General features: G+C 44.2%; 1 protein-coding gene across 1 annotated transcript in view; it reads left to right on the forward strand.

Annotated features, from left to right (window-relative positions):
* Positions 1–303: 303 nt before the first annotated feature.
* The window catches only part of PARD6G (par-6 family cell polarity regulator gamma), a 67,920-nt gene continuing 44,473 nt past the window's right edge, over positions 304–23,750 (forward strand). The window contains exons 1-2 of the mRNA XM_049830478.1: positions 304–408; positions 13,704–13,926. Coding sequence (XP_049686435.1) covers positions 337–408; positions 13,704–13,926 — 295 coding nt within the window. The 5' untranslated portion in view covers positions 304–336. The remainder of the gene's footprint in view (positions 409–13,703; positions 13,927–23,750) is intronic.

Below are 23,750 nucleotides of genomic sequence, written 5' to 3' on the forward strand. Positions count from 1 at the left end.
CGCCGGGGAGGGGGTGTGTGGGGTGGGGTGGGAATGGGCGTGGCCGTGGGCGTGGCCTGCCGGCCTAGGCGCCCCCTCCGCGGGTTGGCGGCGGTCGGGAGCCGGAGCGGCGCGGCTAAGCGGCAGCGGCGCGTTCTCATTGGCAGCTGCCGGGACAAAGTGGGCCGTGAGCGGTGGAGCGCGAGCTTGGGGCGCCGCGTGCCGCCGGGCCGCGCGCGGGGCGGATCGGCTCGGCTCGAGCTCGGCTCGGGCGTCCTGAGGGTGCGCGGCCCGCGGCGGGCGGGCGGGTGGGGGGGGGGGGGAGAGAAGAGAAGAGAAGGCAGCGGGGCCGGGAAGATGAACCGGAGTTTCAACAAATCTCAGACTCTGCGGTATCTGGAGTGCAGCGCGGTGGAAGTGAAGAGTAAGGTGAGGAGAGGGTGGCGGCGGCGGCCCCTGCCCGCCCCACTCCCGGCGGTTCTCCCGAAAATGAATGGAGCCCCCCCCCCACCCCAAACGCCTCCCCGCCCGGTCCGCAGCCCGGGGAGCGGTGACGGGGCTGGCGGCAGTTGGCGGAGGAGCGGGTTCGCCGCTCTGGGCGCAGTTCCCGCCCCCGGCGAGCCGCCCCTGCCCGGTGTGAGGCGGCGGCGGCGGCGGGGCGGGCGGGCGCCGGGGGCCCCGCGCCTCGCCGCTCCCGCTCGATCTTTTGTTTCGCCGCGGGGACTTCGGCGCTAACTTTCTGGGGCAGCTCGGAAAGCGCCCGTCGCCTCGCCCGCCGGGAAGGCTTGGGGCTCGCACCGGGGGCGCCGGTGGGGGAGCGCGGAGGCGGTGCCGGCCCCGGGGTGCTCCTGCCCACCCACCCACCCACCCTCCCCGCAGCCGCACGGGTGGGTGGCGTCCCCCGGCGCGGTTTGGCCGGAGGACGGGGAGGGAGAAGGGCCGGGTCCGTCCCCCGTCCCCCCAGCCCCGCACCGGTGCTGGCAGCGCCGAAATCTTCCCGTAGATGAGAATCGGAGAAGCCGGAGCGAGGCCTGCGGGGAGCTTCACCCTCCTGCGGCGGCTCGACCAGGTGTTGTTACCTGGGGGTGCCGGCACCCGCCGTAAGGCAGCCAGCTTTTTATGGTTGGGGAAGGATTTGGGATGTGCGGGGCTGTCGTGCCGGAGCTCCGCTTCTTAAAACGGTGGCACCGGTTGCCTGCCTCTGTGGTCGGTCTTGCGGGGCTCTCTTCGAGAGGCTCTGGTTGCTCGTGGTTGAACCAGCACATCAGAATCTTGCCTGCCGCCTCAGTCTGCAAAAAACGAGTAGCCTTGAAGCAAAACTGAGGAATCTCCCTGGAAGCCTGTGTTGTATACGCTTATCACAGAAACGGTCTAGGCAATGCATAAGTTGAAAAGCGCATGGGGTAACTTTAGCACGTCCTGGAATTGTGCGCAGCCCCGATCACCTCCTGAGATGGTGCTGGAGGCGATGTCTTTGGGACTTTGTGCTCGGTGCTCCCCGCTTTTTGTCCCTTGCTGCTGTTAATATTTGCATTCAGATCAAACAGCCTTGAGCAACACGTAGACCTGAGCATGGTGGGATGGCTTCAGTGGGAGAACTACCTTATGTCCGAGGGACTCTCCAGTCGTTTCTAAATGTGACACCTAAAATGTAGGTGGAGGCCCTTATTTCCTAACCTCCTGTTGCCACTTGAAGGGGCTCAGCTGGCCTGGAAAGTTCCATCCTGCTTCCATTGCTGGAAAGCTTTGGTTCAGTTTGTGCTAGTTCTAAGATAATGACCCACCCACAACATTCATTGTGGCCCCCAAATGCTCCAGATCCTGTTTTCTAGTTACTGAGTTATACCCTGTGCACTATATGAGCTTCAAACTAAAATCTTGACCACAGGTAAGAATTTTTTTTTTTTAAGTTCATCCTCTCTCTTCTATTTTAATATTGCCATAGCTTGAGTTTGTTCTGTTAACAATGAAAAAGCAACCTTATAATGAACACCTCGTAGCCTTCGTTACAGCTGCAGGAATCCTGTAAGTGAATCCTACATAGCTGTATAGACACGGAGATTTAGGGAGACTGTAACTGTACGAATGACTGCAGATTTCTGGAGAGAAGGAAAATAGGCTTGTGTGAGTGGGAGGGTTTTACTGGAGGTCTTCTGTAGTTCAGGATTGTCACTGCTGATGGCCCAGAAGTTACTTTAGAGAACTGTACTGCATTGGAAGGAAACTTAAAATAGAGGCTAAATTCAAAATATCCTGCTGAGGGCCTACACCCACTGATGGTCCATTAACATGCAGCGTGGGTCAGTGGAGGCTGTGCTGTTGAATGTTCTGGTGCTGGTGGGGTTATACTCTTAGCATGACTTGTGCGCAATAACATCTAGACTGTTTATGTAGCAGGCTGTTGCAGGTTGTTGGCAAACAGAGGTTGGTACTGACATTGCTTGCAAGATGATTTTCATTTGTCTGTAAAGCTCGTAGGTTACCTCACACAGAGTTACTCTTCAATGGTTGGAATTAGATCCAGTGAAAAGCTCTGGCCAGTTGTACCGGGCAAGGCACTGTATAAAGACCTTATACCTCTTGTTAAAACATGGTAATCTCGTAGGGTCGGTTATGATGCTGTCTTGTCCCTGTGGATCACTGGGTTGTCCTCCTGCGATCACCTAGAAATATGAATTGTTTGGTTGTTTTTTTTTTTTTTTTTATTGGGTGGACTTTCTAAGGCTGGGGAAACAAAAAGATTCAATAATGCTGCTTTTGGTAGCCGTATGTAGGCAGCCTTTTAAACATTTAGTTGCCTGTGTTTTGTAAGTGAGAGGCCTGTCCAGACTTGCCTGAGAACTCGAAAGTTGAGTCTGAGAACTCATGATTTCACAGCTATCGCCTGAGAGCGCAGGCTGCCAGGTGAGCGGAGGTGGGTGCAGCTCAGCCTCTGCGCCGGGGCATGCTGCTGGCCAGGGATCAAGGGATTCTCAGGTGGCTTTTCAAAGGCTGGGGAAGTGGCGGGCCGTGGGCAGGTGGAATCCCTTTTAGCAGAGGAGCCGGGTGTGAGAGCGCGCTGCTTTTACACAACGGCATGAAATAGCTTTTCTCCTTCTCTGAAGATCAGGTTGGATGTGGAAGAGCTCTGGAAAAAAATAGCTGTGGGGAAGTCGGATGGGCGATAGTCTGCAAACATCGGGGTTTTGTTATCCCTGCCTCTGTTATGATAACCAGGTGGTTCCTTCCTTAAGGATAAACCACCATCCAGCTGGTGTTTTGCATTAGTTCACAATTCAGAAATGGCTCCTGTGAAAAGTGACCAAGATTTTCCTGGGTTTCCTGAGTTTCTTCCCTTTTCTCTAAAAGAAAGTTCTTGAAAGTTGGTTTGTGCCCTTGATGATTGGAAGGGGAGAGTTTGTCAGATTCTTAGTACCATACAGGGTAAGACCCTTCTCTAGCAGTCCCCAAGTATCCTTAAAAATTTAAGATTCCTGATGCGTGTCAGAGGATTACTTAAAAAAAAAAGTGGGGGTGGGGTGGGGGGGAGAAGGAGGGAGGGAGCATCTTGGTGGCTGAAGTCAATCCAGTTTTTCAACATCCATTTTATGCTGAAGGGCCAAAAACTGTAGGTGGTATTCCTTTCCTTGTCCAGTAGACGTGTGAGCTTTGTGGATGATCGGATTTCAGCTGGTGTAAACCAGCCTGCACCTTCCCTGGACCTAGCCTGACCCATCACCCCTGCTGGGAATGTGGCCCAGAAGCAAGCTTCAACTCCCAATGCTCATGTGCGTGGATATTTTAATGCCTAGTGACTACCCGGTGGGAACATTTGCAGTGATATGTTCTTGGCTACGTTGTCTTTGCAGAAGGGTGAGCTTTGTGGTGCTGCGTAATACCTTTTGGTCTACGTCGGATTGGTTTTCCTGTGGGTGACTGTAAGGTGCTGCAGAAGCCTCTCGAATCACTGTGTTGCAGCAAATACTGAAGGGGAAAACAGAGCATCAGCCATCTGTGCGCACACCTCTGTTTTCGGACATGGCAGTGATGGGAATTGCTGTAGTCTTCTGCTTTAAGAAGTCTTCTTCCTTTGGACTCGGCGCTTCCTCCCTTCCTCAGTCTCCTCCCCTGAGAGCTGGCCTTATAATCAAAACACTTAAAAGCTTATTGCTAGATAGGAAAGCGGAAGGATAAAGAGAAACCTGCTTAGAAATTGGCACATGTTGTAGGAAAATATTAATTGAATTGTAATTACACCTTATCCCTCTTCTCTTGTCTCTCATGACAGAAGACATTAGAAGCTCAGTTCTTACTAGGTGTTGCCTGTGTAGTTCAGGATTAACGTTTCAGCCCTTTTAGACAGGATCTGAAAACACATTATCTTGCTGGCATAAAACAACTGTGTATTCTCATGTGTCGAGTACTCACTGGCTCCTTTCCCTTGTCGGGTGACAAGTGAAGTATCTGTCCCCTCTGAAGAAATTGCCTCTAATCTCTGAAAAAGGTTTCCAGATGACCCTTTCTCTCTCTCTCTCTCTCTCCTCCTTTATACCAAGAGCTCCAGTGCATGTGATGTGTGGGGCTTTTTTTTGTTTGTTTTGTTAAGAATCCTGCCTGTGGCCACGAGGTCCCAAACCTATTTTTCATTTTCTCTCCTTAGCTTTAAAGAGAGGTTGCAGGCCTCTTTCCCCATGAGAGTAGTCTACAGAAGAACAAATACATTTAAAATAGGAATTCCTACATTAATGGTGAGAATTCTCTTTAATTATAGCTCCATGTAGCCAGTCTTCTCTCTTCCTGCTCCGAGTGAAAAGAGATTTTTATTTTTTTTCTTGAATTGTATATACAGCTTTTCAAATAGGAGGGTAGCTGTCAGCGCAAGTGTCTATTTCTTTTCCAGTCAGTTGGATAGTCTGGAATAGTAGAGGTATAATATTGCCTCAGGCCTTTAAATGGTAGCCCTTTGAATTGTTTGTGAAAGTGTGGGGTTTTTGCATTTTGAAACTGACAATTTTATGGTTTTGGCTTAAAAGCAGCAGAAAAGTCTTTCTCTTACTATTACTATATTTCCTGCAAGCTGTATGTACGAGTAAGAATTCCTTTTAGTGTTTTCAAAAGTGGGTAAAAGCACTCGTTCCCTGAAAAATAGTCCTTTGGAAAAAAACCCTTTTTGTTGCTGAACAATAGGAACTTTTGATGATGGCTGAGGATTATAAAAGCACAGCTACCTGACTCAAGTGCTGACTGTGACATTTCCGCCTTATTAATAGTGTCATGTTTTCTTGCATTACAAACTGATTTACAAATTAACAGTAATGTGACTAACGCGCTACTACTATAAACAAACCCATTAAGATAAATATATCCAGTTAACTATAACCATATTTTTTTTCCTCTTCTACCATCCTGTTTTGAGTTTGTTCCAGTAAATGTTGGTGTTCAGATGGATGTCACAAATGGATTTAAAATAAATTTTCAATCATATTTTGATGTATTCGGAGTATAGACATGATACTGTTCTGGACCTTGAAGACAGAGAACGTGTTTGGGATCAGCTGTGCTCTTATGAAGCCTCTAGCAGATAAAATTATGTGTTTTGGTCTTGGGCAAGTGCAGAAGTCAGTGCTTCAGCAAGCCTGCCCAACTGCTAGATTGGTGTAACATCCAAACAGCTTGTGGGTGGTTTGTCCTGCTCATGTGTCATCTCCTCTTCTTAGGAGGAGTGTACCTGTGCTTGTTACATTAAGATAGCTGTTTTAAACCTTTCATATCCTCCTCCCCTCACCCTCTGCAAAAAAAGTTGCTGATACTGCTCAGACACCTTAGCAGTATTGCATGTCCACACGACCGTTTAGCTATTACAGTATATGTACACACATTGTGTATTTGAGCACTGTAAAGTATAAGATCAAGCAGTGCTGTAACTGTAGCGATAGAGCAAACTTGCTTTTATCAGTCCCCTGTAAAGAGATTTTAAAGGTCTGGTTCTTCTTTGGTGTTAACTGAGAGAGGTCTACAAATTGTGTTTTCCAGCCTTTTGCACTTTGATTTCGCTCTCACCCTGAAGCCTTACAGGCCTTCTGAAGTTTTAAGAAATGTTTTCCATCTGTAGTGCGTTTCAAAATTGATCAAAAAAGCATCCCTCTTTTTAAACCTACAGGATGTTAAAACAGTCTTTAAGTCTGCTTTAAGTTTTTAAGCAGTACTTCAGATTCTTCCAAGTTAAGGTCATATTTGTCATACCTAGAATAAAATAAGTGCAGTGAAAAGCCCTGTAACCAGCTGATTTAACTTCTGGTTTTGAGCTTCAAAACATATTTGATTATATGCAAACCAAATGTGGCACGGACTCAGAAAACCGCAATGCTTCCCCCTCTCAAATGAAGACAGTATGGCACAGTCATAGCAACTTGAGACGGTCTGGATTGTTGCAAAATGTGTCAAGAGAAAGAGACTGTAAATGTTAATCTCTTAAGAAATCTTGCCTCCTTTCCCTCCCAGTTTGCTGACCTTCTGACAGCAGGTATTGTATTTATTCTGATGTGCTAAATAGCATGTACTAAACTCCCAGTTCCTCTGTTACTAGAAATCTTTGTTTTTCATAGTAGGATGACTTTCTGAAGGTGGTCATGCATAGTAAACTCAAGTCTGTCTTTAAATGGTTAGGTGACTTGAGAGAAAGGGGCCATGGTTTAAGAAGTTACCGTGCCGCAGCTGAACCACAACAGCTGGTCCTGTGCACGCTTGCTGCCCCTCACAGATCCAAACTTTTCAGCTGAAAAGGTGTTGCATAAACAAGTTATTTTGTGATAGCTCTGTTCACATGATAGCTGCAATAAGCACCAGCACAGTGTAACTATTTCCTCTGACCTATACTTTGGCACTATGTGAGCAGTAGTACCTGTAGGAGATGCAGGGAAGGCTGGGACACGTGCTTTGAGCTACCTGGCTTCACAGAGCATGGGATGGAGGAGGGTATGCTCTGGTGCTAGGGTTATAGTCTCAGGTCCTGCATAACAAGAAAAAGTCAAAATCTGGTTACTGAAAGACAGTAGTTCCTCTGACAGTGTTCCCGAGTTTAGTAATCTGTTACAGGCTTGGGTGCTAGCTGTGCTAACCGGGTGGTTATCAATGTCCCTGTGATGCATTGACCAGAAGGCTAGACTGCTACCTTGTATTTCAGCATCTCCCATACGCTCCTATTCTTGATCCTGCCTCCAGGTTCTCACCTTTGCTTTTAATTGTAATAATTTTTAGCCTAGTAACTTGGGAATTTCTGATCTGCTTAAAACTTCGTCTAGCCAGTCTGTCTTATGTGAGTAGTCTTCTGAATTTTAGTCTCGCCACACTGAAAGAGTCCTAAAGGACACTGAACAGTGGACCTTTAATTTACCAAGGTGCTCTTTAAAGTTGAAAAGTTGTTTACAGCCAAGTCGGAAAGGAATGTCTCCCATGTGAGGTTAAAATACCTGTGGAGGCTCCATCTGGCAGGCTGCAGGGCTAGCCACCTCCAAGGAGTTCTTTAGGGGTGCAATTAATAGTGCTTTCCTTAGTAGTCCCTTATCATTCCCTTTGTAAGAGACTTTGCGTGCACTTAATCTGAGCTTTTAGTAACCAAGAAACGCTCTTCCAAGGATTGATTGCTTGCCCCTAATTACCTTTACAACGCAGGCCAGAAGTTAAAGATGAACTGTATCTTTGGAGACATTCCCTCCCTCTAAGTGAAGGCAAAGTCTCCCAGTACAGAGGTAGTCCATGCCCATTGGAAATTCCTGAAGTTAATTGAGGCAGAAATGTCTGGGGCAGGGTGTGGTGCACCGGCCCCAGGGCCACCCAGCCTGGGGCCATCCCTCCTGTTTCTGCCCTGCACAGCTGTTCCCAGTCCCCCATCAGGTCTGGCTAGGTGTGTGCATCAAATTACTTCTCTGCAGCTGTTGTTGGCCCTGAGCTCATGGGGAAACCTCTGACGGGAGCTAAAAGGGTCTTACATAAGTTTGCAACTAGCCGGAGTCCTTACTGGTTACAGGTGTCTTTTAACCATGCAGATGTCTCTCTTAATAAATGTTCAGAAAGTGGTTTGCTCTTGCTAGAGACTTGTACTAATGCAGGGCTGCCTTTCTGCAGAAAGTGAGGCTCATGGGTTTGTTTCTCTGATCTTGGCAGGGTTGACTAGACCTCCTGATTCAGTGGTCCTTTGTCCCTTTGGGTGGCAGGGTGCCAAATGTTCCTTTCCCCCTTGTGCTGATGGTGACATGCCATTGATGTATGCATCCTGTGCTGTATTTGTGCTAAAGCTGTGTGGTGTGATGGTGTGTGCGGTGCTCTGTTGTCTCTTGAAAATACAGGACCGGCTTGGTCTATATCCTTTGCAAACAGACTTTGGTTTCTTCCCAGAGATTTAGGGGGACAGGAAGAAAAAAGGAAGAGATTTGCTTTTGGAAAGGTAGACCAACCACTTAAGGTGAAGATTTATTTTGAAGGCTTTGCTGCGAATGACTGTTTCTTGAAGGAGAACAGGTCTGTGGGTTTAAATATCAAGAGTTGAGGCAGTGAGGAAGGCTGGCACTGTGTGCTGCTTGGAGGCAGTACTGACTGAGAGGGATGGTAGGGAGAAAGCAGCTACATGGGTGACCTGATAGGAGAGGAGCTGCTGGAGCAGGGGTGGCAAGGAAAGGGATGATGAGTTCAGAAGAACTGTCTGGGAAAATAGCTTTTGTGGATAGCTGTTTTCACAAACTACCACCAACTAATAGTTGGGTGGTGGTGAGGCAAAATAGTGTTTAGGAAGGCTAGAGAAAAGTACAGAGCAGCGGTCAAGGCTAAATCCAGCTGTGCAGAGGAGTAGCTGAATGGTGTCCATGGATTTAAGATACTGGGCAGAAAAGATCTGGGTAATTAACATGTCGATACATGCAACTGCCTGGATGAAGGGTGGTACTGGGGTTACAGGTGCTGGGGAAGACCGTGCAATGGTCTTGTGCCCAATAATCATGAAAGAAGGTAGGTGAAGCAGGGAAAGGAGTAAGCTTAGCTTTAAGTTGCCCTTGAGCTGGCAGCTGAGCATCTGTGAAGAGATCAGGAAGAGATTATCAATAAGAGATTGCATGGGACGTGCGTCTCATGAACCAAAGTTGATCTGAGAGTGATGGGGATAGAGGAAGAAACTGAATTTGTCTTCTGGGTAGATGCAGAAGAGAGAGAAGTGTTGTCAAGATCTGAACATCACAGACTGCTGGAGAGGGTTGGAGAGGTTGCAAAGGCTGTTCTTCAAATGAAAAGCAGAGACGTGAAGCATTGTGTCCAACAAGCATGATAAAGAAGGAGTACCTCTGGGTTTCTTTGGGGAGAGAAACTAATCTAAGAATTGAGGATAGTAAAGCATGGCTGTATTTTTGTGGGGGAGTGAAAGGGGCGAATACAAGGGACAAGGGTAGGAGTATGGCTCGATGCCAAACAGGAAAAAAGTTTGGGGGAGAAGTTAGTGAAATTGTTTCTGTGATGGGGTTCCTGTGGAGTGCAAATAGAAGAGAGGCTGTGTTGCTCTTGTTACTGTCTGTTGGAAAAAAATAGCAAGAGGTGAGCAGGGGATTCAGCAGAACATGAAATCTCACATTTCCCACCAGCTTGATCATTGGGATGGAGCAGAGCTGCTTTGGGGCAAGCGGTTGAAGGGGAGAAGAGAGAACTTGTTGCAGAGAATATCTGCTTGGTTGGTGACTAGTGACAACTGCTATGAGACTGGGAGCAGAGCAAGAGAGTGCTGGCTGAGCTGGGAAAGACATCTCTGGGGGAGAAAGAGGGAACAGAGAAATGCCAACATGAACATGACAGTGGACCCGTGAAGTCCCAGATGAGGTCAGCCAGCACAAAACCATCTACATTCAGTCTTCCCTCCTCCTCTTTCTTGCCCTCTGTTCCTTCTCACTGATAAAGCAGCCCTGATCAGGTCTTCCCCATTTGGAATTCTCGCAGGTAAGCACAAAATACAGTCTATGCAAGGATGAGGGTGTTTGTTTTTCTTTCTGTTCCTGATTTTTACTTCATGGGAGAAGTTAGGTGGCTAACGTAATTCATCTTTATTGCTAAATGTTGCTCTTTGATGTTTTCTTATTACAATAGCTTGAACTCAGAGCCAGCAATAAACTAGAGGGATGGCACCTCATAAACATAGGGCTTCATTTTTGACTCTAAATTTTTTTAAACTTTAAAGAAAAAAAAGTTGGTCTCTTTTGCTTGCAAGTAACTCTTCGATTTCATTTCACAAAATAACAGCCCTCCAAGTAAACAAACCTCAAAATCCTGCTCCCTCCTCTCCTCTGACCTCTTGTCCCCCCCTGGCCAGGAAAAAAAAAAAAAGTGGTTGATTGCTCTTGGTCAGCCTGTGTAAGTTTTGGTCAGCTAGCTGTGACTTTCTTCTTCTTTAACACAACTTTTATCAGAACACTGCTGCTTTTTTTTTTTCTTCTGATTTTTCTTGGTGTCTGTTTTTGCTCAGGGCTCCTGCCTGATGTATAGTATTTTGTTGGGTGCTTTTTGTCATCTAGCTGCAGACAGCAACTATAGTGGCTGGCTGAGACTTCAGAGGATCTTGGGATGGAGCTTATTCTTCGTGAAACAAAACATACAGTTCTTTCTAGGTTTTTTTCAGTCATAATTAGCTCTGTCAGACTAAATTCTTTTAAGTTCCCTTGGACCCTCCTGTCCTCTGCCTTCTGCAATAGTAGATGCAGTATTTGCGTTAGATAAATAGGTCAGAATCATTTACTTCATTATGGAAAACTAATCCACTTGTTAAAACTGTTAGTTTATCAAACAGTGTAATACGGTATTGTTCTGGCAGAGACTCCGCTGGCAGACACCAGTCCTCGTGTCTCTTTCTGTGGAGGGCTATACTAAAGATGGATTTTGTGTGTAGTTTAGAAAAGCAGATGGTAATCTTGGCTATCTGTGCAAAGCCCTCAGAATTTGTAGTTTCTGGAAGATACGTGGTGCATGTTATCTTGAAATCCTGGCTGAATACAATGCAGAGCACCCAGTCTCCAAGCTGTGCAGTACTGCAAAACCTATTATTACTGTGGTACTCTCTATCAGCCTCATTAGGGATGATGAATGAATGGTCACTGCTGAAGCATTTTTTTCCCCCTCTTCTGAAAAGACCTGCTGACAGTGGTTGCTGCCTGTGTATATGCACAGGGTGGATTAATCAGCTAAACCACTACTACAGTGATACTAACCTTTAAAGAAAAAAACCCATCATCCTCACTATCTGCTTAAATCTCTTTTGAAAAGACTCTTCCCTCCTCTTCCTCCACTCTGCAGAATCACCTTCTAGCTCCCTTGCCTTAAAGGGCTGCGTCATGCAAAAAGCACAGGTGAAATCGCTTGCATTTGTTTATCGTTGTCCTGTTCCGAGGCGAAGGAAATTGTATCTTGGGCTTTCCCGAGGCTGAACGCGTGAACGAGTTAATTTGACTCTACAGCAGCGTTTGCATCAGACCTCGGCGCCCCGAGTCTGCAATTGCATCCCTGTGGGTGTCATGCTCCACTGATACGATCGTGCCTAGCTAGCGTGCCCGCTGGGCTTAGCCTGGGAGGCCTGGCCCTTTCACCAGCTGCCCTCCTCTCGTGGGGCAGCTTAAGCCGAACTTTGGGTTGTACCGATGTGTCAATAACCATTCTTGCTGCTTTCCCATGTTGCTTTCCTGCCGAGCGCGATGCCCCAGCACGGGGCAGGGGTCCGGCTGGTGGTAGTGGGGTGGGTGTTGTGCTGGCTGGGCTGAGACTGCATGGCATCTGCTTCCTTGCAAGTACCGTGCACGCTAATGGTTGTCAACAAGTTGTCTGTCCGGTAAAGAAGTGGTTACTGGGATTGGCATCCCAATACCCCCCGCCTGGTGCTTTTTTGGCTAAAGGAATCATGTGTTCCTCTTCAGGTGCGTGGAGCAGGAGGTGCAACTCTAAACAAAGCCTACAAAGATCTTGTTCCTGTCCCTTAAGTTTACCATGTAGATGTTAAACTTGTCACTTGAAGATGGTTGCTTCTTGTTTGAATCTAGGAAAAAGAAAACTTTAAGATACTTTTCAAATAAAAAGTCTTAGGCTTTTTTTTCAGCTTGAAATGTGCCAGCAGAAGTAAGTTGCCACTTGGATTTTTCTGGAAGGAAGCAGGGTGTGGAGGACAAAGGAGGGCTGGTTTTGCTCCATTGGAACCAGTTGTGGTTTGTTCGGCTTTTGTGCATTTGGATGGGCACTCTGAATTGAAATCCAAACTGGAACTAGCAGTTAATATTACAAACAAGCAGCATAATTTGACTAAACAAGCTTTCAGATGATCCCAACTAAGCTTTGATGCTGAAGAGTGGGATTTTCATAACTGCGGAAGTAATTTGAGAACATGCTTGCACCCAAAGCCAGTTGGGTTGTTTCTTTTTTACTTTTTTTTTCTTGAGGATGATTATGGTGATGATTCATACTTTTGTTAGTCTCAGCAAAAGAGTGGCTTGCATGTATAGTTGATTTAGCATCTGAGAACCTCTAAGCAAGTCATTCTCCATTTTGAGGAAGAATTGATCTACAGAAATTTTTTTTTTTTCTTCTTTGCTTGTTATTTTTTTGTCTTTTGGTTTCTTGCTCTGGTATTGACTGACTTTGCAAATGAGAACCTCCATGAGATGCTAGTCATAGCCTTCCTTGTTCTTGGATTTGTGGATGTGGTTCCATGCTTTCAGGAGTGAGTTAGCATGGTTTTAGAGGTTCAGTTGATGAACAGTCAGTAGTTTACTAGTACTATACAATCTGAGTTATGAAATTAAATGTACCAGAAAGATGACTTAAGCTACTTAGTTTAACTAGATGTCTTTTTTCACTCTCTTCGTTTCCTTGATTAGAGAATCTAATTTTTTTTCCTCCTGTTCATAATAGCTTGTTTGGTTTCTAATGTCAGAACTAAGGTCCATTGAAATCTTTCCTCAATCACTTCCTGACTTATTTAAAATAACTTCATGGATTTAAGACATTTTCAATTGTTTTGTGCCAAATCACACCCCCCTGCCCCTTTTCTGTTGTTTTTTAAACAACCACTTACTCCTCTGTAAAGCTTTGAGAATAAAAACCAGTGGAGTGACAGAAAAATTAAACCATGAAAACTAACTTAGAATAAGAACTTTCCTCCTCCTGAATCGCTTACCAGGAAATTCAAGGGACATGTAGAGTGAGTGTATTTCCTAATAACTAGCTGTGTGCTCGCACACCACACTTCTATAAAAGTCTCGTGGTTGGGATCCCAGTGGTATTGATGGGAAGCGTGCAAAGAATTTTTATAAGGTGGTTTAAATAGCTGAGTAACTTCTTCTGAAAGCAGTAGAGTGAACACTTCTGCTTTGGAGAAGAATGGTTCTGTGGATGCCTGAGATGATGATAATGTATGATGGAACTTCAAAGTTAAATCCTACAAATGCAATTATCCTATAGAGGACTTAATGAAAACTTAATATTTTAAAAAATACACTTTCTTTTAATGTGCCACACTTGAGCATATCTATTGTCAAGCAGGGTGGTGTCTTGCTAGCCATGGTTATGTTTTAATGTGAGGACCTAAAAGGCCATTTGTAGACTTGAAAGCACCAATATGTGACTGTATTCATCATGAAAGAGCGAGGTGATGTACACCATGTTCAAATACCAAGCTAGAGCATTGGGCTGTGGTGACGTTTGACAGCAGATGCTCTGTTTGTTTTCTCTTGCAGTTTGGGGCAGAGTTCAGAAGGTTCTCCCTGGATCGCTACAAGCCAGGAAAGTTTGAAGACTTCTACAAACTGATTCTTCACATTCATCACATAGCCAACCTGGAAGTGATGATCGGATATGCTGATGTGCATGGAGACCTTCTCCCTATTAATAATGATGACAACTTCTTCAAGGCTGTTTCAAGTGCTCATCCACTGCTCAGGGTTTTTATACAAAGACAAGGTAAGATGCAGTTTCATTTCAGTGCCTTGAAATGTGTTGGGGCAAGGTGATGAGTGGATTTGTGGTCCCCATTTAAAGGCTGAAATGATGTAAGAGGGACCTAGGAGCCCTCTCACTCCTCCTTTCAGGCCCTTCATTACAGTTTGCAGGAATGGCATGAGTTCAGGGCAGGTAGAGGGACTGCACTGCTGCCTGTAAGCTGTTTGAAGGATAATGTGGTGAGAATTACCATGAGCCCCTCTTCCAAGGGGAGCATATCTTGGGCTGCTGGTACTGTGTCATCACTTGAGCATGCCAACTGCACCACTCTGCTTGTTTGAGGGAGGGGATCCTAGTACTACTACTTTACATTTAAAAATCTTATCTTTCCATCTTGATAGTCAGTGTCATACCCAAATGATTCATGCCTGTATAGTGGACGAATGCACACAGATATGTAGCTACTAAAAAAAAAAAAATTCTGTCACAAATAAGGTCTTGTTTGATTATGTTGACCTGGCAGACAGACAAATGATGATTGTCCTCTCTGTACTTATGCTAAGGAGTGTTGAATCTTCCCATTTTGAATCATCAAGCAAACCGTGGGCAGAATTGCCCAAATGGCAAGATCACATCAGATTTAAGTGGTTGTGTGTTGTTCTTGTCAATCTTTTATTGCAGATATCCGAAACTTCTCCTTAAAGACCATGTTTGGCAGTTGCTTCAGATGAGGATTGGTTTTTATAACAAGGTGTCTTCCCCACAGAGCTCCTTAAATCCCAGGGAGAACCTAACACTGTGTTAACACTACCTCCACAGTTTTTTCAGTCATGTAGTGATTTATAGCACAGGGCTTTTGGAATTAAAATCTTGTCAGAAGCAGAGTCAGAAATAAAGACTTGATCTGAGACTTTGAGCAGTCATGTAGCTTTTTTGGCCTGGACTCTCCGCTGTGTGGGCGTTTGTACTGATAAGGATTTAGCAGAAGGCTCCAGTCTGCTCATTGGTATGAACTGGTATATAACATGTGGTTTGATTCGGTGTTGTCAGACATCCAGGACTGTGTGGCCCTGCCCATTCAGAGCATGTTGTCTGCCACCTTCTTTTAGATGGGAATAAGAGCTCAAGGAGGCAATGGAGGAGAGGGCCTAGAGCAGTTTGGTCTGTTTGTGTGTCTGTCAGATGAGTGGAAATGTCTGTGGGAGAGGACTTGTGTTGCTAGCTCTCCCTTCTTGTGCAGAAAATGCAAAGGTGGATGACAAGCCCTATTAAGTCTCCTTCCTGCAATGCATGTTAGGGCTTGTGAATGTTCATGGTTGGTCAGATCATGAGAAATCACTTGCATGACTTTGTCGTGCCTGCATCAGTTTGAGTTTATTCATGTCTCTGGATCAATCCTGTTCAAAATGCAGCTGTCCTTGCTCTGCCTGGGCAGACTGCTGAACCCACCGAGTATCCCTAACTCTGCATTGGGAGGGGGGTTGCCACCGAAATGCTGATTGCAGAAGTAGGCAAATGAGAGAAAACTGTTGACTACATGTGGAAAAAATGCTCCTTCCTCTTCTCCGGTAGGAGAAGTATGCTAGTTGTGGAGGTTTATAACTTGTAACCTTATTGGAAAAGTGCAGTATTTCCTTTTTTAAAAAGCTTTTCTTTTACCTGTTGCTCAGTGGAAAGAGTCACGCTGACAAGTAAGGAAGCTCATACAAGAGGGAAGACAGGCCCACGCCTCCTCATGTGTGGCAAAGCCTGGAAACTTTCCTAACATGCATTCTTCCACACTCCCTTTATAAAGCTGAAGGGAACAGTAAATTCTGGCTCGTCCCTTTGATTAATGGCACCTTTAATAAAGGACTCCTGAGGTTAACATTTGAGATTCATGCTTGTGGATGCTCCAAAACAATCATGTCCGTTTCTTTTTCTGAGAAAAAGCCTTTAGAAATTGTTCCCTTCAACAATAATAGGAGTTACTGAAATCTTGTTTGTCTCTTCTTCCTTTGCTCCCCTGCTGTTTTCCCTGTCTTCAGATTGAGGTGACGGAGCAATGCTGGTCCTTCTGTTGGAGACCTGCACTAAAGAACAAGGTGACTAGCACCAAGAAATCATTGTGCCATCCAGGAGAATGTGGTGTGCCTGCAGTGCTTCGGCTCACATCCTAAACTCTGACTTCAGAGGCAGGAAATTAAGCTGACAGGGATGCTAGTAAAGTATGAGGGCAGTCCTCCTCTGTGACTTTGAAGAAAACTGCAGAGTATGGGCTCTCCAGCCTGTTGGATCAGGGATCACTGCTCTGCAGTGGGAGAAGTCCTGGGAGGTGGCTGCCAAAGGTTGTTCTCGCAGTGTTGTAGAGTAGGAAGGGTTTGAGAGAACTGGGTTGGAAGTATGCAGGCGTGGAAGTACTTAATAGTTGAAGTTCAGGTCTTTTTCTAGCAGAGCAAACTGTTTATCAACTGCATGATTAGTCATCTTATCTGTTTTCCCAGTTTATAGCTGGGTTATCCTTTCTCTTGTCAAGTGAATTACACAATCATATTAAAACAGCTTAACTATTTGTTCCCACAGTGGCAAAATAGTCAACTTACTCTTTGCACAATAATCAAGCAACAATTTGCTATTTTGATTTTTGTTTTTCATTTGAGCTTAGTCTTGCACTTTTTCAATTCAAAAGCGTTTCCCTCACTTGTCCCCAGAGGCAAGCCATGTGCACGCTGCTTGGACTCTTACATACCAGGTTGATGCCCAGGTATGGGATGGCTGTTTTACTCCACCTCCTTTTTGTTCAAGTCTCCTGAGCCCCAGATTTTTCAGGATCACAGTAGCTGTTCCCTCCACAGGCAGGGTATGTCAGGGCTTATTAGCCAGCCTTTTTACTAAGGACCTGAATTGCCATTCCCAGTGTGCTTGCAACAATTACTGTTCATTGTTTTGGGGGTCTTGAAGGCTCTGGGACGTTTGCAGGTTATGTTTGAGTAAACTCAGCTATGGCAAGTTTTTATAGCTCATAGTGATCGATCTGCTGAAAGTACAAGGTGCTCTTTTCTTCTGTTTTTTTTTCCTCCAATACCAGATTATGGTGCAGGCAAAAATCCTAATTAGAGAACCAGGCCATAAAAAGAAAAGGCAGTTTTCCTTTGACTTGCTTTCCCAGGCTGCAAGCATGGGTCACGTCCTGTGTTGTAAACTGATGTGACTCTTTTGACTTCATTAGCACAGTAGTGTTTTATATCAGCTGATGCTTTGAGCCCAACAATTTATTCACTTGGCTGTAACTGATACTGGACGTATCCAGAACTCTTTATGGAAGGTGCCTGCTGCTGGGGAAGGGACGGATGTCCCAAAGGCCTTTGAACAATGCAAGGAATTATGGATGTGTTTGACTTGCTCCATAATAACTGAACTCTTGTACTCTAGCCAAGACCTGCATGAAGGAAGAGCTTATCCAATGATGCAGTTGGTCATCATTTTTTCAAGACTTTGTTCTGTGTCTGATTTAAACTACAGCACTTGAGACAGTCTCTTTAATACTGCAAAAATATTTGAGTGTGAGCTATGAGTTCAAGCAGAAACAAAGAACAGGAAAACTGAAAGGAGTTAGTATTGCATACTGTGAATGCATTATGTTTTTCCTTGTATGATTAAATGGAATGATATTATTATCAAATCTTGCTTAAATGCCTGTCTCCCAGAGGCAGAGTATGTGTCAAACTAGGCTGTGCTGGAGACTCTTAAATAGAATGGAATAAACAGCAGAATTATAATGACTTCTTTATTGTAAACCTGCTGAAATGACTCCTTGAACTTTGTGAGTGGGATATAAGGATGTAAGTGGAGGTCTACCAGGTAACAGAGATTTCAATATTTCTCCTCTTCTGCTTGGGTTACCTACTATGCTGTGTGTAACCTAGGAAGTCCAGAAACTCAGGGCAGTGTTGCAAAATGAACATGCTGATCATGCTGTAAGTACCCTGTGCAGCACTTTTTTTCCAAGGAAAAGAGGTAGATCCAGGACCAAGATGCTGAAGTACAGCAAGCATAGTGAATGGAGTGATATTTGGCTCTAATTCTAACTGAGCACACCACTGTAAATTCCGACTAATTATTCTGATTCTGGGAGAATTGGTGGAAGCTGCTGATGACCAGACCCTCACTTCCTTTCGGCTCTTCAGGGTTTATAGAGTTTCCATGGGCAGTAACAGAAAATCTGCTGTAGCTCAAGTAGCAAAGGAGATGAGAGAGGTGGCGAGCAGCCTGTCAGGCCTCATCTTGGTCTGAGGTCAAATGAACACTTCTTCTGAGAAGCCTTTTTATTTTGTCCCCATCGCAACTGGAGGTCTGTCCTGATGGTGATTTGAGGTTTTGGACCTCTGCTTGCTTTGCCCAAGTTTCAGCATGTGGCTTTGTTCCTATACATCTGTAGTGTTGCTGAAAACATATCCCTCTGCAGAAAAATTCTCAAGGAAAACTTGAAGGAGTTAGGGTTTAGAGAAATAACAAAACTTACTTAAATATGCAGGCAGTCTTGACAAGACATACAGAGTGTCAGTGGAGACTGTGATGGTGCATGTGGCTATTGTTTGAGTACAGCTGCTGTTGCTGTGAATCAGCAGGTATATTACTATTGCTCTTCCATATTGCAACTTCCATAAAAATAACAGTGAATTAATGAATGTGGGGACACTTTGTCAATCCTAAAGCAGATTCTAGATCAAATTCACAATCTTTCAATCAATAAAATTAATTTTAAAGGTTTCTAAAGGTTTAAATGGTTTAATGGTAAGCATCCTACAAGTAGGAGATGGGTGAAGTGATGGAGTGTCAGATGCTGGATCTGTATTTTGGTGTATCTTTGTCAAATATCACACTTCTTGCAGGAACGTAAAAGGCAAAAAACCTGAAGAAGCTGAACAGCATTCTAACAGCAAATAACCCTAAAACACTCTCTACAGTTAACTGGAGCAGGGCTTTACGTAATAATTTAGTAAATGCCACAAATGAGCTGAGGTGGCCTGAAGTTGGAGAAGGCTGATGTCTTCTGACACGTGTATTGTCTTGCATTTTGCAGTCTGGAAAACTGATAGTGTGTAAAAAGCCATTAAGTACCATCTTCAGAAACTTGCTATAAGTGTCTTTTCTTTTGTAGTTCTATTTTAATGGTCCATTAGTGTAACAGTAAACCAATACTGAACACCAGTCGTTGCTTTTCTCCTTGAGTGGTTAAAGTTGCTGTCTACCATCAGTTCTCACTTAAAGCTTGATCCAAAATCAACAGGGGTAAAAATATGCTTTTTACCTGGTTGGGTTTTGGATTTGGCTTGTTTTAATTTATGTTAAATTAAAGATTGGAAGATGCTGGTTTTCATCAACTGCATGCAGTGACTAATGTATTTAAACTGCTGTGCCATGGAACGTATTTCTGTATGTTCAGAAGCAGTTCATAACTCTGCAATTTGTTATTTACCTGGCAAAGTTCTGATCTGCTTGAAGTACCAACATCTGCACTTAGCTTTCTTGTATTATAAAATCAGAGCAATCACATTCAGTTTTAAAATAAAAATGTGCTAACGGGAATCATGCCCAGGTCTGACTGAAAAACTGATGGTGGGTTGTTTTATTGTCTTTCATACTCTAAGCAGATAATCCCCAGGAATGGTGGTTGGCTGTCTAACCGCATATGTTAAACACAAAAACTGGCTTTGAGGCAGCAACTGGAATGAAACCTATTTCTAGCTACATTTAACTCTCTGCTTGGCCTTCAAGAGTGGGTACAGTTGGAAAAGTTTGAGTTGAAGTCTTTCACATTGTCTTCTTGGTTCTTCAGTAACCTTCCTGTTTTACAGCACAGACATTGACTTCACCTTCTCAAAACGTTGTATTTCTGAATAAGAACAATGTGATTTTACTGCTCTTGTTAAAGGCATCTGATATATTAAATAATAAAGCAGGCTGCAGCACGCGTTGAGGGAAAATACTGAACTGCTGCTGGTCTTGCTCTTGGTTGAGCTGTGCAGATTTTCATGGTAGTCTTACGTGAGTCTGCGGGAATGAAATAAGGTTAAGGGTGCAGAGAAGGTGACTTGAGGTCTTCAGTTTATCTGCTCCCGTATAAGAGGAGGTGGGGAGCAGGGAGAAGAAACTCTTCTGACACTCGGTGTAGCTCATTGGCATGCTGGAGGATGCGTGTTGGTCAGACTGTCCCAGGGCTGCTACCCTGTCTCCTCTGTGTTGGCACTGGTGTGACCCAGTGACTGAGCTCTCTGAGCCAGCTCTTTGGCAGAAAACTAGTTGTTTGAGTGAGGAGCTAGCATGGGGTGGGCAGGACCACAGAAGATTTAAAGCACCTTAACAGTGCCGTGAAGCCTCTGCTTCCTGGGAGGAAGAACTTGTCTGCTTGTAGCCTTTGGAAATGTGCAACACCTCTGTATTTGGGAAGGAGGGAAAGCATCTTGTCTTAGCTTTGACAAGATTAGAGGTTGGTGGTGGATTTCATGCTAGTATAATAGGAATTGCTGCTAGGCTTAAATTAAATCCTTTCATGACTTTTCTGAGAAACATCTCTGGTTTTGAGCTGGAGGGGTCTTTGAATACTTGTCAAGCTAAGTAATCTTTGTCCCACTCAAGCCCTTTGATATCTGAAGATAAGTAAAATGCAGCTGTTTGTTCCAGTGAAGTCTGGCAACAAATTACTGTAACTTCTTGGCTCCACCTTTCATGTGCAAATGATGAGACTGGGTAATCATTATCTTTCAACTACTTTATTAAGCATCTTTAAAAACATTATGTTTTATCTGGCTTGTCAGACACAAACACAAAACAGCCTTGGATTTTGTTGCTGGCGTGGTTACTGATACCTGGTGGCTGAGCAGAGCCAGCATGAAGCTGCTTCTCTCCTTCTCCTTGAAAACTCATTTTTAGAATACGAGGATATTTTATCTTCATCACCAGTCACCAGCTGTTCTGGTTGCAATGAAAGTAAGCTAGAATTTTCAGTGAAAGGAGGGGAAAGCGTGTGGAAATAGCATAGCCTACAGATAGGCTTTGTAGAGTCGGTTGATAGCTGATAGTGGGAACTGTTGCAGAAATATGTGCTGCATAAATATTAGTAGTTGCAGTGTACAGTAAACATGGAACAGAAGCCTGGCAAAAATACCGCTGCTGTTCTGTCACTGGCAGCAAATGTTTGTTGCACTTCTGTTAAAGCTACATGGAATTTGGTTTCAGTTTCAAAGTTTAGTAACTTAGTAATAAATACACGCAACCAAATACATTAATAATAAAAACAGACTTTCACAGTTGATGCTTCTCAAAAATTGCATCAATCTGGTACCAGCACCACACCTTCTTCTGAATTTAGACTGAAGAAACTTTTTTACAGTGGGAACTCGTGCAGCCTTTAACAGGAACCTCTACTCAACTCCATGCTTAGCTTTAGCTGGTAACCCACATAAGAACAAGCAAATAAACACTCTTTTCTGTCCCTCCAAACTCCTGTTTGTTGTCTTACAGTTGCAGATTGCTGCTCTGACAGTACTTAAAGCAAAATAGAAGAACCCCTCAATTATGTCTACTCAAAGACAGTCTAAAGTGAAACTGTTTTCTTCCTTGGTCTGGCCCTTTTTATTTAAGATAGTGAAGCTGCTCTAACAGGTGGCTTGACTGTATAAAAACAGTGGAGAGGAAGACCTGTCAAATGATCCACCTCTGTTAAAAGTCCCTGTGAGGGGAATTTTCCACTATTTATCTTTCCTTACCTTAGTAGTCAAAACAAGAGATTCTGTTTCCTGCTCATGGCTCAGGTTTTTTCCTGTTGTGCCTAGTTGTCATTTCCCTTTTGTAAGTGATGGAAACAAGTACAATGTGCAGATAATAGTGAAATGCACTTGACAGTCTCTTCTTTGACACCGGATTTTACCTGAAGAGACCTCACAAATTCAAAGTAGCTTTCAGGTAGTGAGGGAGAGTACAATGCAAATACAAAGATTAACTCAAAAGTCAGGCTTTCAGGAGTAGGCTTTCTGCTAAATTTCTGAAGTACACTAAGCTTCTTAAGTGCAATAAAGGCCTTATGATAACTTAATCGGTACACGCTTGCACTGAAAGCAAGCATGCAGTGAGGAATGTTTCTGCTAGGTGTTTGTAGTAGGCACTGAAAAATTAACTCAAACACTTTTTTTTTTAAAGTGACTGAAAGCTCCTCTTTTGTCTTCAGACTGCCTGTGTTGTTGGGATCGCACACTCCGAATTTAAATGCGAGTATCAGCGTTAATACTGCGGAAGAACTCTGGATATTTTTCAACTTCAAGAGAGAAAGCGGTTTGGGGGAGTCTGAAAGTACTCGTTCTTGAACCTGCCCCTGATGATGATCTACTCGAATCTTATTTTTTCCTCTGTGCTATGTTTAGAGTAGCAAAGAATCCTGTGGGAATATTAAGGAAACTATTAACCTAGAAAACTTCACTGTTGTTCTTGCTCTTAAGTCCCCTGCCGTATGCTGACATTAAGTAACCTCTAAAAACTTCCTTATGAACAGCTTCTACACCACTCATCCTCCCCCCCCTCAATTTTCTTGTTCAGCTTCTTCCTCCCATTTATTGCTTTTTTCTTCTTTCAGCTCTCAGCTTTCTACTCCTTGTCTTAGCTTTTTAATTGCTCTGCAAGGCTGTCGCTCACCAGGCAGGAGAGCGTGTGTTGGGTGAAAGCGCGCGGGTGCTGGTGCCTGTTTTACTCCCAAGTGCTAGCAGAAGGCTTGGAGAACACCGGCATCAGTGGGGTGGAGTGGCAGTGGCAGAGCAGGTATGGAAATAGCAATTAGTGAGGAAAAACTACCTGTTACCGTGGGTCTTAGACCAAGTCGTTTTCTTCTCTGATTATCCCTTTGCCTGAGAAATAGTAGAGGAGATGCATTTAAAAAAAAACAAACAAAAACATTGTGAAATTCTGAAGGAGAACGGTTATTTAATTTGAATTTACATATGAATAAGAAATTATGTCATGCCTGGTGTCCACGGAAGTTGGAGAGCTGGAATCCAGCAGACTTGGTGGAAAGCACTCTCTTTGCACGGCAAGGGCACTGCAAGGCTACCCAGCCACTGGCAGCGGCAAGTTCCGAGACAGCGTTTCTGCCTCTTCAGCCACAGTAGGTGAACACTACTGTTTCCTTTAAAGCTGAGGTACTAGCTGAGGATTTGAAAAGGCCTAAAGCTATTTTCCTCATCCCTGAATGCCACTGAGATGTGATAAGAGAAGGTCTGCCAGTTACAACCTCAGGTTGGACAGTGATGGCAACTGGTTTGTCCGCTTTATTAGCCTGCTTTATTGCTGCTTCATTTCATTCTGCCAAGCAATTTGGTAGTTTTAGTAGGTAGTTTTAGTAATTTTGTTTACAAAATAATGTAATCTTTACATTTTCTCTTTTGTGTACTTACTAAGGTTTAGTTTTAAATGCAGCTGGCATGAGCAAAGGGAAGGAAAAAACACATTGTGTTAGCCTGAAAACCATAAAGTTTCAGAGAGAATTCCCCCCAAACTGCAAGAATCTGAATGAATGAATGAATGCTTTATAATAGAGCCCATAAATCAGTCCAGGGGTAGTGTCTTTGTGGCTACCAACAAGAAAAAATGAGTTCCCTAAGCTTGCATTCCTTGAAGCTGCGTAATTCTAACATGCCTTATCCTTTGTAGAGGGGGAAAAATAAAAGTATAGCACATTTGGAGTACAGTATGCAACAAGACGTTTTAAAATTTTTGTTTTAGACCAATTCTTAGCTGAGACAGAGAGTATCTATAGCAGGAGGAGTGACAATATCTGCTGTGCCTGCATTACTCCTCAGTCACTTAAAAGTGCACTG

This window comes from Accipiter gentilis, chromosome 27 (genome assembly GCF_929443795.1).
Source record: "Accipiter gentilis chromosome 27, bAccGen1.1, whole genome shotgun sequence".
NCBI classification, from domain to species: domain Eukaryota; kingdom Metazoa; phylum Chordata; class Aves; order Accipitriformes; family Accipitridae; genus Astur; species Astur gentilis.